The sequence below is a fragment of the Malaclemys terrapin genome, chromosome 4 (assembly GCF_027887155.1).
Source record: "Malaclemys terrapin pileata isolate rMalTer1 chromosome 4, rMalTer1.hap1, whole genome shotgun sequence".
NCBI lineage: Eukaryota > Metazoa > Chordata > Testudines > Emydidae > Malaclemys > Malaclemys terrapin.
This window is the reverse complement of record NC_071508.1, coordinates 99403647-99420442: the sequence shown is the minus strand read 5'-3', so window position 1 is coordinate 99420442 and position 16796 is coordinate 99403647. Positions and strand designations below refer to the sequence as shown.

The 16796-nt window shown below is 38.0% G+C and overlaps 1 protein-coding gene across 3 annotated transcripts in view; it reads right to left on the bottom strand.

The window, feature by feature from the left end:
* The window catches only part of DPH6 (diphthamine biosynthesis 6), a 353170-nt gene that overhangs the window by 256076 nt on the left and 80298 nt on the right, over positions 1 to 16796 (bottom strand). For all 3 annotated transcript variants that reach the window (XM_054024803.1, XM_054024805.1, XM_054024806.1), the window contains one exon: positions 745 to 818. In XM_054024803.1, the coding sequence (XP_053880778.1) occupies positions 745 to 818 (74 nt within the window). The remainder of the gene's footprint in view (positions 1 to 744; positions 819 to 16796) is intronic.

Here is a 16796-nt window from a genome sequence, read left to right as displayed (position 1 = left end):
GCAGCGCAGTAAGGGGGCACAGAGCGGGGGAGGGGGTTGGATAGAGGGCAGGGGAGTTCGGGGTGGTGGTCAGAGGGTGGAGCTCTGGATATGGGTCAGGGAGGGAACAGGGGGTTGAATGGGGGCAGGGATCCCAGGGGGGAAGTCAGGAAGGAGGGGGGTTGGATGGGGTGGCAGGGGCAAGGGTTCCGGTGGAAGTCAGGGGACAGGGAGAGGGATGGTTGGATGGGGCAGGGGTCCCGCGGGGGCCATCAGGAATGAGAGGAGGGGTTGGATGGGGCAGCAGGTGTCTGGGGGTGGTCAGGGGACAGGGACCGGGGGAGTGTGGATGGGGCAGGAGTCCCAGGGGGCCATCAGGGAAGGGGGGGGTTGGATGGGGCCAGAGTCCTGGGGGGGCAGATAGGAGGTGGGGGCCGGGCCACGACTCCCTCCCCTAACTGGCCCTCCATACAATTTATGGAACCTGATGCGGCCCTCTGGACAAAAAGTTTCCCCGCCCCTGCTATAGACTCCATCAAATCCATGTACTATAATTTCACTACTGGTATACATGGAAGATATACATACAAAGAGAAAAGCACAGTGCTTTCAGTTAGTATGTTTTACGAATCGGGTATCTTAGAAAATGGAATAAAAGCACCTGTTTCTGTTCTATACTACAGACTTTTCGTTGGTTTTGTTCACATCACTGACAAAAAAATCTTTTTTAAGTCTATAAGTAACTTCTCAAGAATATTTTCTTACACATCTTCCACTCGAACTCGTTGATAGTCAGAAAGAATGGCTCCTACAGAGACACCTTCCACTCCTTCCTTGTCCTTTGGGGGGGAAAAAAAGGAATAGTAGTGTTACAGATATGTTAATGCACATACTCATCGGCAGACTGGAGATTCAGAAATACATAGTACTTCACTTTGAAAACCAACCAGAAAGGATGGATCCTTTTCTCAGTACCTAGTATTTAAAAAAAAAAAAAAAAAAAAGAGTAGTCTGCGAGGCCGATCTGCTCCGTGGATACTACTCCAACCTCAGAGGGAACAGTACTCTGCTACCTTAGTACCACTACTCTACAAAGGAAATGTCCAGTGTATCTGCAAAGCATCAGACCCTACCCTGCTCCCTGTTCCTAAAATTCCTACCACCATTCAGTATAGCTGCTCTGGTTCCATTATGCCTGGTACCCTTCATTCCAACAGGAGAAAGGCAGGATTTGCCATTTTGCCCCTAGTAGAACAAATGAAGGCTTATTATGTTCCTCCCTCCTACAATCTATGCTGGGATGTTTTGCACCACAGAGAAAGTCTCTGAGGATTCCTGATGATTTTTCTCTACTTTAAATTCTTTGCTCTTCTCCCATACAAGGTCCTATGCCACAACAATGAACCTCTGCAACCTGGGAAAAACTATACAGCCAGTTACTACTTTTCCTTTAAACAGGCCTCTGTCACCCTAAGGAAAATCATTCCATCAACAAACAAATCTTATCAAGATACAGTGATCACCATTAAACACTATTTGCCAACGTTTATGACAGAGTGGAGTGTGAGATTATGATGTTTTTCCCATACACAGAACAGTAGATATCTGTGGTAACTGTGAGCAACTGTTGACTTTGATAGCTTCTGTTATAAAACAGATTTTCTGGGTTGTTTTCCCATATGATTATTGTTTCTGTTTTTAATTACTTAAGCGGATATTCTTTTTTTGCAAATATAGTAGAAACATTACATTTTAAAATGAATGTACTTTTTAAATGATTCATGGGAAGCATCTGTTTTTTGTTTTTTTATCTTGAGTTCAAATCAGAATCAATATACTGGAACAGAAGTAGCATTATTTTTTTTCATAAATTTTCACCCAATAAAACTCACTTGAGCTGAATTAGTTTTCCTGCCATGGCTGATCATGGTTTTAAGGTGTAATTTCTCCTCTGAGGTTACACTGTCTTGTACCAATCCTCTGAAGTTTGCAGCAAGACTTTCTCACAAAACTTTCATCTATATACCTATGCATATATGTATCTCAGAATGAAATTCATCTTTTTTTGTCATGACATTCAATTGAAAACTCATAGTCAGTTCCTTATCAGTATTACCCCCCAAGTCACTTGCTTCATAACTATTTTTAGATAACAATTCCCTGTGCTGCATTATCCTTTCCTTAGTGTATCATTTTATATTTCTTTACATTAATTCTCATCTCATACCAGTCCAACCAAATTCCCAAGTTGTTCATATCCAACTGTATTTTTGATTGCAAATCCATTCTATTTGTCATAACTCCTAGCTGTATCATCTGCAAATTTGATCACTGCTGAATTTACATTCTCCTTCAGGTCATTAATGAATGTTGAATAATACTGATCTCAATACCAAGCTCTATGTGGGATTCCACTTGATGTCTCTGCACATTCTTAAGTAATACTATTGATAATAAGTTATGATATCTTATCTGTCAGCAGTTCATTATCCATTGATATTATTATCCAGACAATACTCTTCCTGCTTCTCTTTGAGATTTCTGTACGATACTAAGTCAAAGAACGTTTAAAAATACAGATAAATTACATCCATTGCACTTCCCTTGCCCACCCAGTCCGTTATTATATTTAAAAATAAAAAGAGTAATCAAGCTAAGAACAAGCTAAGCAGAATTGTCTCTGAATAGAATTCTTTTCATACTTTTCCAGGGAGCCTTGTTGGGTCTACTTAACGTGTATACTATACATTTGAAAGCTTTTCTCAAGTATTTCTTTGTTCTGTTTGTCTTTGATATGTGAGATACTTGTACTGCTCTTAGTAATACTAGTAGCGCTTATATATAGGGTTGCCAGGCGTCCAGTTTTGGACCAGAATGCCCAGCCGAAAAGGAACCCTGGCGGCTCCAGTCGCCACTGCTGACCGGGCCGTAAAAAGTATGGTCGGCGGCGCAGCGGGAGCCGGGGCTAAGGCAGGCTTCCTGCCCTAGCGCTGCGTGGCTCCCAGAAGTGGCCACCAGGCCCCTGCAGCCCCTAGGCACATGTGCAGCCAGGGAGGCTCCACACGCTGCCCCCTCCCCGAGAGCCGGCTCTGCAGCTCCCATTGGCAGGAAACATGACCATTGGCTGGGCACCGCAGTAAGCACTGCCGGGATGCCGCACCCCCTCCTCCACTCCAACCCCCTGCCTCACCCCCGGAGTTCCTCCCACACCCAAACTCCCAACACCCTGCCCCAGTCCCTTTCTCTACCCCAAACCCTTCATCCCCAGAGCCCATCCCCCCAGCTGGAGTCCGCACTCCAGTCCCCTGCCCCAGCTGGGAGCCCTCTCCCACACCGTGAACCTCTAATTTCTGGCCACACCTAGAGCCCGCACCCCCTGTCCAGAGCCCATACCCCCCATACCCTAACCCCCTGTCCCAGCCCAGAGCCCTCTCCCGCACCCCAATACCCTCATCCCCGGCCCCACCCTCATGCCCGCACCCCCTGTCCCAGCCCCCTCCCACACCCCAACCCCTTGCCCCAGCCCAGTGAAAGTGAGTGAGGGTGGGGGATAGCGAGCAATGGAGGGACGGGGATGGAGCAAGTGGGGCGGGGCCTCAGAGAAGGGTGGGGCAGGGGCCTTGGAAAGGGGTGGGGGTGCTCCGTTTTGTGCAATTAGAAAGCTGGCAATCCTACTTACTGTATATAGCACAGTCAGGTTCAAAGCACTTTATAAAACTATTTAATTATCCCCATAACAACTTTGTTAGGTACAGCAGCTAAGTATTATTCTGTATATTTGCACTTTATGTAAATGGTATATGCTTCGCATTAGCATTAATTAGTTATAAATTAGGCTAACCATGGAATAAGTATAAGTATATAAATGCACTTCTCAAAAGATTTAAGTTCACTTAGCCTTCATGCTTATGCCTTATACACATCCAAGGAGTATTAATAGATCAATGACCTACTGAACAAAATGTGAATGATGCCACTATAATTCATGTTGCGCATTACCACATTTACAACCAGATTTTCTGTTTTTGCATGTGCCATTATTTTATGAAAATCATCGTATGTTGTGAAGTGAGAGTTTTCCATTTTCATTAATATTCTTAAAGTTTTCAGTGACCATTTCTAAGAGTACCATGTTTTTAACTGAAACATTTCCCTTAATCCAATACAGCAGACTACTAGTAATGGAAACATTTAAGCAGTTACTAGTGCCTTATAGAATAATAGAATACATTTTGGATTATTGATGACAGACGTTTCAAGGTAACCACGTTTCTGTACCATTAGAAGAAGTAGTACAGTATTACCGTAGCATCTAGGGGTCCTAGTCATGGACCAGGACCCCCTTGTGTTAGGCACTGTACAAACTGTACAGTGTGAGGAATTATAAGGCTGTCAGAAAATGTGCTGTAAATAAACTGGGAGTATACGACCTGCTTAGTCAGACATGGGACTGAGTCTGAAAATACTAAGATTATCAATATAAGAGATCAAGAAAAGTTTACTAAACTTTAAAGTTCAGATATTAGAAAAATTACTACAACCGCATCTTTTCCCTCAACAAATCGAATCCCTATGTGTGTTCAAAGTCATATCTGCTCACTATAGTGATCCCTGAAAAACAACTTAGCTAAAAGAAAATGAACTGATCTCATGTAACATCAACAGAATTGTTAACTACGTTAAAGGCAATGGTGTTGCATAAATGTGAATGAGGGCAAATTTGGGGCCATAAAACCTTTTACTAGTGATGATGTATGAACCAGAAAAAGAAGAGATTTACTTTCAGATCTCAGATTTGTAGTTATATAAATCCCAAGATCTTTTTACTTGTAATCAGAGCAAATTAAAAATATTAATTTAAGCCCCACAGTGTCATATTTACCTGGTCAATTGTCAGAGAAAATCACTTTGAGAGACTCTAAGAAGCAGTGTGGATTTGATTTAATCATGGATTTCTACATAAAAGTGCATTCTTGTCGGAGCCCGGGAGGGGAAGTGCCCGGCTGGGGGCGCAGGGTCTGGAGGCACGGGGGCTGCCCGAAGCCGGTAGCGCTCGGGCAGCCCGGCTCTTAAACAGAGCCGAAGAGTCGGGGAGGAGCAGAGCCGCCATTTTCCCGGACACGTTCGGCTTTTTGGCAATTCCCCCCGGACGGGGGTTTGACTGCCGAAAAGCCGGACATGTCCGGGAAAAAGAGGACATATGGTAACCCTAAGATCTCAACTCAATGAAGGCTACACTCAGAAAGACCTCAAGACTTCTGGAATATGCTGCTCAAACAGTTTCACTTTTCTTTCTACTCCCTTTCCCTCCCTTCTCACATTTATCTCCAGACTTCTTCTCCTTGTCCAGATCTATTCCACCCCCAACAATCTTCTATTCATTGAACTTTTCGAAACTCTGCACTTTTAGAGAGAGGTAAGGGATTGACTCTGTGTACAGAAATTTGCAGAGCAACAATAGGGTTGAGGTCTGTTATTTTTCACCTCTATTTATTTATTTATTTTAAAACATTTTTGCTGTTAACAAGCATGTTATCTCTGGAGATGCAAATCCACAGTTTGAGAACTGCAAAACTAAGCATCTCTGATGGTCTCTCTTAGACTAAGCACTGAGTCCCATTGGATAATAGAAAGATTAATCTAAATAATCTATACAGAGGCCTCTGGAGCCCCATAAAATTGGTTCCCTAATCCATGAACTATTGGAACTCATTTACAAAATTTTTCTTAAACATTACATTAATATATTGTCTCATACTATAGAATTTGAATTTATAATCCCTATTCTATGATGAGATATGAGAGATCTTTGAGCTATAATGTATCTTCAGACAGGTTTTTTCCCCTCAAAAAGCATTTTATCAAAAAAATCCGATTTAAATAAAAAAATCTGATTTTTTCATTTATTTTTAAATCATTGATTTTTATCTACCTTGCTAAGAAGACTCAAAAATTCAGAAGCATAGACAGACATTCTAAACTGCACAAATTGTAGCATAGTAACTTTTTACATCACACGTGTTTAACTGTAAATTTAAGGAATTGTAGTTGACTGAAATTCCTCTCTCTTTTACATCTGAATAGAATCTTTTCAGTAATGTGAGCAGATATGGCTTTGAATAGACACCCAGAGAGAAGAAATTATAACCTGGCCAGTTCTCAAGAAACAAACGACTTTGGCTACCAGCACCTTCTCAACAGGTTTGCTCCCAGTACGGACGCTGGAGTCAAAACTAAGACCACTAAATCTCTTTCGCAATTATATCAGTACACAAGACAAGAGGATGTTGGAAGAGTTTATGAATAATTTCTTTACTGCTACAGACAGGTGACAAACATCAATACCCTTTTGTCAGCAGTCTGCAACACAGACACTCAGAATGCACTGCTGATTCACATAAAAGTCCTAGTAGAAGAGGGCAGTCCAACTAAGTTGGCTTCACTCACTTTTCTGGGACAGATCCCAGAGTCATGATGGGCAGCCCCAAAAGTCATGATCCCTTCCACCTTCTCTCTCTTTCAGCACCTATGCTATGTGAGGCTGCTTGGGGAAGTCATGAGATATGGTTTACTCCAATGCCACCTAGCCTTATGATTCTCTCTCAGCACTTGCCACCAGCGTAGTTATCTAGATGGCCTAGTGTTTAAGAGAAATAAACACCTGAGTGAGGGCAGTAAGATGCTGCAAGTAGGCCCAAAAATCCTCTGAGATAAGAGAGAAATGAAGTATGGAAAATGCTTCAAAGAACTGGCTAGATCACTAACCTCAGTGAGGGTGTCAGCCCTCCAATCATCACTCTTAGGGTACGTCTATACTACTCACCGGATCAGCGGGTAGTGTTCGATGTATGGGGGATCGATTTATCCCGTCTCGTCTATACACGATAAATCGATCCCCGAATTGATGCCTGTACTCCACCCCGGCAGGAGGAGTAAGCGGAGTCAACGGGGGAGCCGCGGGGGTCGACTCCCCGCCATGAGGATGGCCAGGTAAGTCAAACTAAGATACTTCGACTTCAGCTACGCAAATAACGAACCCCCCCCACTAGTGTAGCCCAGGCCTTAGAATCTTACTGGATTCATCCCTTCCTCTGGAAACATTAGCAAGTGAGGGAAAGAAGAATGTCTTCTTCCACCTGCAGGAGACTATGCCCATTCTTCTCATAAAAGGCCTTGCCATGTGATCCTCTTCACAGACTTCAGATTAAGCAACTACAACCCACTCTACTGGTGGCTGAAAGTGAAGGCCACATAAACACTCCAGTCTGTACAGCATTCAGCAAGCCTTCTCCAAAGCCAAGCAAGCTTATGTGTATATCACGCTGCTGCTAATACACATAATAGTGGCTACTCATTCAATTCCAGATCCAATTCAAAGTCCTTTAATTGACCACAACGCCCTTTTGACTGCTGGGGGAAGAGGTCCCTAAGATATGGAATTTATTGATAGAGAAGAGAATGAACGTGGCCATTATCAGATCAGAATGCAATGGACATGCTAAAAATAAGTGACTTACATATATTGTATTCCCAATCGATCAGTATGAAGTAGGCAGGAAATTAAACTTCATTATGAATCAAATTTTCTGCTGGCCTAATTCCACTGTAGTCAATAAAATTTGGCTCTATTTTTTTGGTTGACTTTTACAACTGCCCATGCATGTGCAATTTAAGTCACTCAGATTTTCTTCAGTTTCACAGCATCCCCAAAACGTTCCTTCACAGGAGCTGCATGTGCATCTTATAGGGCAAATCTAGCTGTGAAGCTGCCAATGTGAGAGGAGATTAACACCTTAAACAAATATGCTGATAACTAATGACACTTGGTGGGTAATCTGACTTTATCTAGTCCCGTCTGCATGACTTACTTATAAAGGACCAAGGTCCTGATCCTAACTGGTGTGGAGCATCCACTGAAGTAAAAAGGAACTGCAGATGCCCAGCATTATTCAGAATCAAGTCCTACAATCCTTTCTCCTGTTATGAATGATTTTACATCACTGTGAGAGTTTATTACATTAATTTGCTATTTTTGTTTTATGTATTGTGCAAATGCAGAATCTACTTTTGTCATTTGTTGTTGACTAGTCAATTAGAATTTAGATTAAGTTCCATCTTGCATCCTTCCCAATGATAAAATATACTGAAGAGCAATAATTTTATCCAGTAGGCAATTTTACAGCACCAGTCATTTTTCCTCAGCAAACTGTAATTAAATATGGATATTATTAATGGTATAATTTTTTTTACTAATATGGAACACAGAAGACATACAGAAAATGTAATAAATATTAACAATTCCATGTCTTTTGTGTACCTACTTTTTCTTATCTTATAGTAAAGAACAGATGAAGTATGAGGGCTATATTTAAAACAAAAAAAAACCCAAAGTTCAAAAAGAAAATTAAAATTGGTTCTAGTTATAATTTAAATACTGACTCCTGCTTGGATCTGCAATGCTATTATTCCATATTCACCTAGCAGCACTGAAACTGAAGCTAAATCAAAACTTAAAGACATGATAGGAATCAGAAAAAGAACCACACTTCTTCTTCGCGTATGTGCAACATGCTTCAGGTGGCATGCAACCAAAATTTATCACTGAATTTGGTCCACTGATTGGATCATTAGCTTCCCCAGCTTGGACAGGGTAATGATGGGGAGTGCGACGTGAACACTGATCCATGCCCCCAGAACCACACTCAGGAGTTTGATCTTCCATTCAAATACACAATAATATCACTATTCAAGACAAGGTCTATCTATCTAACTGGCTGGTTTGCAAATTATTCTGTCTCATTGGTTGGCCCATAGAACACTGGCTGGTAGTATGTCAATAGATGGCTGGTCACAGGGTTCTGACTTCTCTCCTTGTTTCCAGCTGTCTCTATAGACCTCTGGGATCTTCACTGTAAAGACCTATCAGTGGTAAAGGAATGTCCATGGGAAAAAGAAATGATGCAACTAGTAACTATATCTAGGGTAGCTGAGAGACAAGAGGGGAAAAGGTGACTGAGCAGCATGTTAAGGGGAGCCAAATAACAGGTAAGTACATGCAGAGGAAAACAAGGACCTAGCAACAGGAAGACAGGAGAAATGAAGAAAAGAAGAACATGCTGCAGTGAATAGCAAAAATCGAAAATATGAGTAGTGCCTTTCGAAAAGGACAAACACATATCACATTAAAGACAGCTAAAAATTCAAATCCTTTCCTAACATTACTTTTCTATGGAAGCAATTACTGTAACTGCCACAGAGATGTTCTGCATCCCTGCAAATATGAATAGCAGGAAAAATGATCTACCCCTGTGTTCCACACTATGAAATACTTTGAGAATAACTAGGTGTACATACTTTGCAGGCAACCAACACTGTAGTTTCTAGGCACTGAACTAAAACAGAAGTCAATTCATTCAATATGATTCATTTTTGGTGTGTAATGGATCACATCTGAGAGGAGGATTTGGTCCTAAAGGTAATCACCTAAAAAAGACCAAGCTGTGATGGTATAAACCAACAAAGTTTCAACTTCGAATAAAAGTAGTAGAGATCATGCCATCCCTATTTATTTGTTTTTCAAACATAATTTTGATTGAATGAATTTCAAATGTGTAGTAAAGCAGATCTGATCACAAGCTGGGAAAGCATGAATGAAGAAACACACAGATGTTTCAATTACTTAGCAGAACAGTAAATTTTTCCTTATTAAATGATTAGTTGAAGATGTCCAATAATATAGCATTACATTCTGAAAATTAAAGCAAGGTCTAACCAGACCTTACTTTTAAGGATTCCAGTAGTGCACTAATTAATTGACTCTTAAAGAGTATTCTATGCATTAGTGGGTTTGCAAATTAGATGTAGCATCCACTATTTTACATGTTTTGAAGAATATAAATGTATATGAACACTAGAATGCATAGCTTTATCAGAGCCAAATAAAGGCTTGATCCTGCAACACACTGAGCTCTCTGCCTCGTTTAATCAAAGCACTGAGGCACTTGCTAATTTTAAGCATTGAAGTAGTCCTTTTGACTTCACTTAAATTTTGATGGATCAAGACCAGAGTGCTGAGCACCTTGCAAAGTTGTGCCTTAAGTTAAAAAACTATTCTGTCACACCATAAACAATCTTTAATTTACACATTGCATGCCCATCACCAGTTTTCTAGATACTTCAGATCCAAGTCATATCAGATATCATTACTTTTACCATATTAGAAGGCATTTCAGTATTTTTTGTTGGAGTTGAATTCTTCTGTAGCATCGTTAATTGATATTATGCAGTAAATAATGCTAAATTCTCTTACACTCCCTAGGAAATTATGATGATCACCATCCCTGCCTAATCTAATGAAGAGCCAGCTTATAAATGATCATCATGTCTGTAACAAGCATAACCAGCTACTGGTAACACAACCAGAAACTGAAACATTGTCCTCAATTGTAGTGTTATACTGCATCCATTGCTAGCAGGCTGAGTTACAAAATTAGTCCTAGATATAAATTAAGTCTCACAATCAAGTGTTTCAAAAGAACAGGTGGAAAGTAAATTATTTGACATTCACAGATTTATAGATTCCAAGGCCAGAAGGGACTGTTTTGATCATCTACTGTGACCGCTGGTACAAATAGTCCATAAAACTTCCCCAAAATTATTCCTAGAGCATACTTCTTAGAAAAACATCTAATCTTGATTTAAAAATGGTCAGTGATGGAGTATCCACAATGACCGCTGGTAAGTTGTTAGATGACACGATGCTCTACAGATAAAAAATGTATGTTGCATATATTTATAAACAAGGGGACTGTTTGTTTGTTTGAAAGAAGTCTTTACCACAGTAAAATAAAAAAGCTTGTTAATTTCCTTCTTTTCAGAAAAAAAAAAAAGTTTCTTCTGCTGAATCAAAGAATTGTTTTTCACCAAAGAGGCTTTTCAACAGAGAGACTTCATAAAAATAACGTTTTGATCTGTCACCGATTGCAAAGACAAAGCTGAACTTTTGGGAATACAATTTAGTCATGCAAGTAATTTCTGTGGTCATTAGCAACACTGGATTTCCTTTCTTAAATCTTTGAATTTTACCCTTTGGCAAATACCAATCAGGTCCAAACTGGTAGAAGCGAATTCTTAGAACATTATGTCATATGGAAAGTAAATAGATGATTGAAGCTTTAAACTACTGAGGTTTAAGGAGCTAGACTCAAAAATTTTACTTTTATTTATTTGAAAGAGATTTCTCAAGGGATTATTTTTTTAATGTTTCACTGAGTATCAACAATATAAAGCATTTTAAAAACTCACAAAGGCTGACACCCAGAGCTGTCTGATTAAGTAGAGAGCTTGACACAGTCTCAGCACTGTGACTGATTAAATAATTATGATAATCATTTATGTGCTGTTTTACATTACCAAAAGAAAAACATTGTGTGTAGATACTTTACCTTATGCAGTGACTAAATTACAATGAAATTCTATAGAGAGACAACATGGGTGTGGTAATATCTTTTATTGGAACAACTGCTGTTGGTCAGACACAAGCTTTTGAACCTATATCATTTGTGAATTTCTATAGTTACTGCATATTTTTCAGTTTGAGGATTTTATCTGTTTTACAACACAATAAAGTCACACACACTGCAACCAATACAGTATGAAATACAACAGGGATCTGAAGCCCTTTATTATACTTTTTCAAGAATGTTTTTTTTTCCTTGCTAATAAGGTAAAGTGACATTTTCAGGGCTTTTACAGAAAAATTCAAAGAATTATACAACTAACTAATATAATCTTTATCTACAGAAATAAATAGTGTTCAAAAGTGTTCAGCTATAGCAGCTGCCTTGACAGCAGCATTCAGAAGTGTTTCCAATATGCATTTTCCCATCTCCCATGGAAAATTCCCATTTAATTTGCCATAAGAACACTTACACTATTTTATATCCATATCCTCAACACAGGATGCACGTTCGCATATTTCGGAAAACAGACTCATAATATTTAAAACCACTTAAGCACTCTGGGATTAACATTATACTGATATTTTTTTCCTTAACTCTTCAGTTCTATGTCTCTAGAGGAATAGCTGCACTCTCAACTACATTTAATTTAAAAAAAAACTACACCACCTTGCATGGTATATATGAATACAGGGCATTAACAATGTTGTCTCAAAAACAAACTTATTTGATATTTATACATATCATCCATCACACGGCTCTCCACACTCTTTCATACTACTTACTCTTTCCCCTTCCTTACCAAAATAAATAATATATAGGTCATGTATGATGAACTGAGGGATCAGTATTTGCTGCAGTGGTATATGTGACACTACATTCTTTCCTTACTGATAACCTTTATAGGTTTGTTTCTATATATATAAATGCAGATGATATTTTATTATGCATGCAAACGTATAATACATTTTTGAATATTGCTGATTTCTCACTCAGTATAATTGCACCATTCCACCACAGTTACAATCAGCAGAGGTGCTCAAACTGAAGACACACTCAATTTAAAAGAGAAGTTGCTAGTAAAAGAATAGTCTCCATAAGAAGCCTTCAACTTTAGTCTCTGCTCTCATACATACACCCTATACCCCTTGGACTAAAATGGCTTAGATGTGTGAACCTTTAGGGTACATTTCAAGACCCATTTATTCAGAGTTTTGAGAAATCTAATCCTGTGCTCCCAACCGCTGTATAGTACTTTTTTCTCTCTCAGAATAACCCTTTTGTGAAAAGGAATAGTATGTTTCATCGTGTATTGTTAATAAACTCCTGTAATACCTAAGCACAACAGTTGGAACTAAGGCCCAGGTGCCACTCTTAAACATGTCAGTTATCTCTGTCCTGAAAGTGATAACAAAAGAGCTATCCTGATGGCTACATGTCTGTCATTAGATGAAAATAAAAGCCATATTAGACCCAATCTAAATGGCAGTATAGAGTAGGTACAGATTATACTACTTCCCTGAATATTTTCCTTTGATAAACACAATAAATATTTAATGACATTTATTTAAACATTACTATTTGAATGGGCAGCCCTTAATGTGACATTTTGTAGTTGGGGTGAGTGGTCATCTCAAGGTTAGGCTTCAGGCATTTTGTGGAAGCTTACACTGCCAATATTCATGATTTATTCATTCTGCAGCTAAAGAGAGAATGTCAACTTCTACAGTTATCCATGTGGTATCTTCCAAGAGCACTAAAACAAATCACTGTTAGGTTTTTAGTGTCTGTTAGGCCTAGTAAAGTCACTGTTACAACATGGTTCTAATAAAGACCTCAGTTCAGAAAAAAACACTTGTTTATGCTTTCTTGAACTGGCATGCGCTTCAGTGCTTTCCGGACTCAAGGCTTAAGTGCTCTAAATTTACACAACAAAATTATTTTTTTTAAAAAGGAGGATGAGGGGAATACAGGGATAAAAGTAAACTATGTTGTGTGTTAACTTTCATAAACTGATCTACATTTGGTCTCAATTTGCCCTCCTACTTAGTTTCCCTCAATCTTGCAGAAAATTTAGCACATGCTTGAATTTAAGCATAGGCAAAGTCCCACCCACTAGTCAAAGGGCTCTGCTGGACCGAGTCCCTGGCATCAAGAGTAATTTAGCAGCCAAGGAAGCAAACCTAGGAAAGCTTCGAAAAAAGGTTTTTAAATTTTCTGTTTATATAACAAAGTAACAGGGAATAGAAAAAAATATGCAAAAGAATAGGGGGAAAGATTTTATTTCTTTATTTTAGTTTTTCTAGAAGATGGTTAAAATTCCAACTGTTTTCCCATCCCAAGATAATTTTTGAGTTTTAAAAACATTTCCCATTCCTTTTTGGGATGAACCAGAGACTTTTCTAAATTGTTTGCAAAAAAGCAGAGAAAGAGAGAGAGAGCAAAATTCCATTCTGGACCACAGAAACCTTCCATACAAAAGATTTGTCAAGCCTGACATTTTCACACAAAAAATTTCAATTTCAACAAATAAGCATTTTCCAGTGAAAAAAACATGTTGTTGAAAAGTTCCAAACCAGCTCTACTCATGACCTATTTTGCCAATACAGTTGTACACTAATGCTCTATTATTGTAATAATTCTGTTTCCTCTTTAGAAAATTTGCACAGGGTGCAAAACACTTATTCCCACCGTGATATACCACTTCACAGCATACTTATCTCCAGAGTAGACAGTATACCCAGAAAGGCAGATATACTTATGTATCTAGGATGCTAATTAACGTACTTAATTTTTTTACTGAAATGTTTAAAAAGTATTTTTCCTCATTAAAGTTATCAATGTCTGACAGTTTTTAAAAATCACACACATCACTGGTCTTAAACAAAAATCTATTAATCAAACATGATGTAAAAGGCTCAGCAGTGGCTTTACTTTAGCTGTACACAAAGGTAAGTATTATTAGCTTTATTTTTCACTGTAGGTGAAATGAGTATATTATGATTAGATTTCCCATTATAACAATTAATATATTCCCAATGCTTTTAATTCATGAACAAAGGATAATCCCCCTAAAGACTTAGTACTAGATTAACATGTAGACCTCAACAATTACAATTTTTAATAAGGTTTACAAATCGTGTTTCAAGTTGCATAGATTTTAAATTATATTATTTTAAAATAGTTTAATAAATATTAATTCAAAGGTATTGTGATTCATGCATCATAAATCAATTTTAACTCTAAAATATCTTCTGGTAGAAAGTAGTATAAAAATTATTAAACAATTGCTCTAAAGGCCTCAAATCATAAATGTCAAGACTATTCCTTATCCAGTTGTTAAAGTAGTTATATCACATGCACACATGTAATTCTGACACACTGGTTCACAGATGATGTATTACTTTTACATTTCAGTTTATAGTTTACATTTTGTACATTGTGATTTCAATTTAACATTTTTTTTTTATTTCAGCCACAGATATTCATTTAAGGGTGGTGAACAGTAGTGGTAGGAAATCTCTACATATACTGCACTCTGGCATACCGTACTGATGAAAGTATCAACCAAAACATTATTATAAACCAAAACATTCTCTTTAAAATAGTATTAGTGCAGAAGGGATTTTTTTAATTTCACATTTTTACATCTTTATCCAACACTCTCAGAGTTCAGCAAGAAGAAAATTAGTGATAATGCTTTCAATTTAATTAGTGTATTACATGCACTGTAATTATTAGTGGGAAATGTTATATTAATGAATGTAAAAGTTAGCAGTAAATTACCTTGTAGTTATTATCAATTTCCCAAGCTACTGCTCCTTAAGATAACCCTCTCCCTATGGTCCTTCCGGTAATTTTTCTCTGCCTGATAAACATGATGATTAAACAGCACACAGTGCAAACCTTTGATACTTTTTAAATTAAATCCATGCCCAGCCTAAGGGCTGTGTCTGATTTCAACTAAATGTGTCAGTTAATCAGATAAAAAATTATCAGTAACTCAAAGAAACAGCAGCCTTAGGCTTCATCAGTGCCAGAGAAAGCTGAACAAAATAAGACATTCAGACAATATCACATTATGAGTAAAGGTTACTGATAAGCATATAACTAAATAGAATTGTTCACCACCTTAATAATGTCTGTCTTTAGAGAAATGTTGCATACAACTGTGAAAGAAAGAAAGAAAGAAAGAAAGAAAGAAAGAAAGAAAGAAAGAAAGAAAGAAAGAAAGAAAGAAAGAAAGAAAGAAAGGGCTAGTGTACTATAAACACCATTCGTACCAAACATGTATTGGGAGAAAAAGGTATTCTTGACAAATCAGCTTAGTAAAGGACAATAACTACTTTTAATGTTTAAACAGACACTGAATATTCTTGAATATTTATACAGTAGCTTTACAAAAAACAATGGAACTCAGAAAACATCTTAAAAGGGCAAGGGAGTATGATAGATTATCTGTAAATAAATTCATAATTGAAATTAATAGCCAGTTGAAGCTTGCCTTAGTCACACTAAACTGTTGTAAAATTTTAAATTAATTAAAGATTCAGATCATTTTTAGTCTCTGAACAATGTTCACCAGTAATTTGCAGTATTACCAATTACAATGCAAGATATTGTCAAAGGCCTGATTACTACAATAACAGGATTTTAAGACCTTCACTATTATTCAGTTGGCTTGCAAACTCTTACACTTCAGTTCTGCATTATAGTTTTCAAAGCATTCTAGAATCCCTGATTATGTTGATTTCAACTACACTACACTATTTCGTAAGTTCTGATATGCCAGAGAAAACACTAAATCAAAGATGGTATCGAACTGTCGCTAAAAAATATAACAGGAAAGAGATTTTGAGAGGTCCACTGTCAGCGAAGTCTCAGAATAGGCTTCTATATTACTAAAAGAAAAAAAATCAGTTAAAAGATCATCCATTCCTTAGTGCCTAGGTATTGATGCTCTCAAGATGTGCTTTATTTTGAAGACCCCAAGACAGAGGCCCATAAGAGAAAATAATGATTGCCCCAAGCAGAAAGTTCCTACCATTTTCAGGAGATGCTCTCTGTTTCAGACCTCCCAAGGTGCATGGGACACAGCATTCTGGTGGTGTCTTAGTATTTCCATTGCATGGTATTCCCATGCACTATTGCCATTTATTTATTTGTATCAGCCAGCACAGTTTTGAAGTACAGGAGAATTAGGTTCCTTCTCTTCAGGGCTTTTTCTTCCCCTGTTTTCCATCTTACTACTTTTTTCCAAAAACTAAAAACTCTATACAAAAACTGTTAAAAATAATGGTAAGATGACATGGTTAAGAATAAAATGTTATGGAATACCAATGTTAAGGCTGCATATGT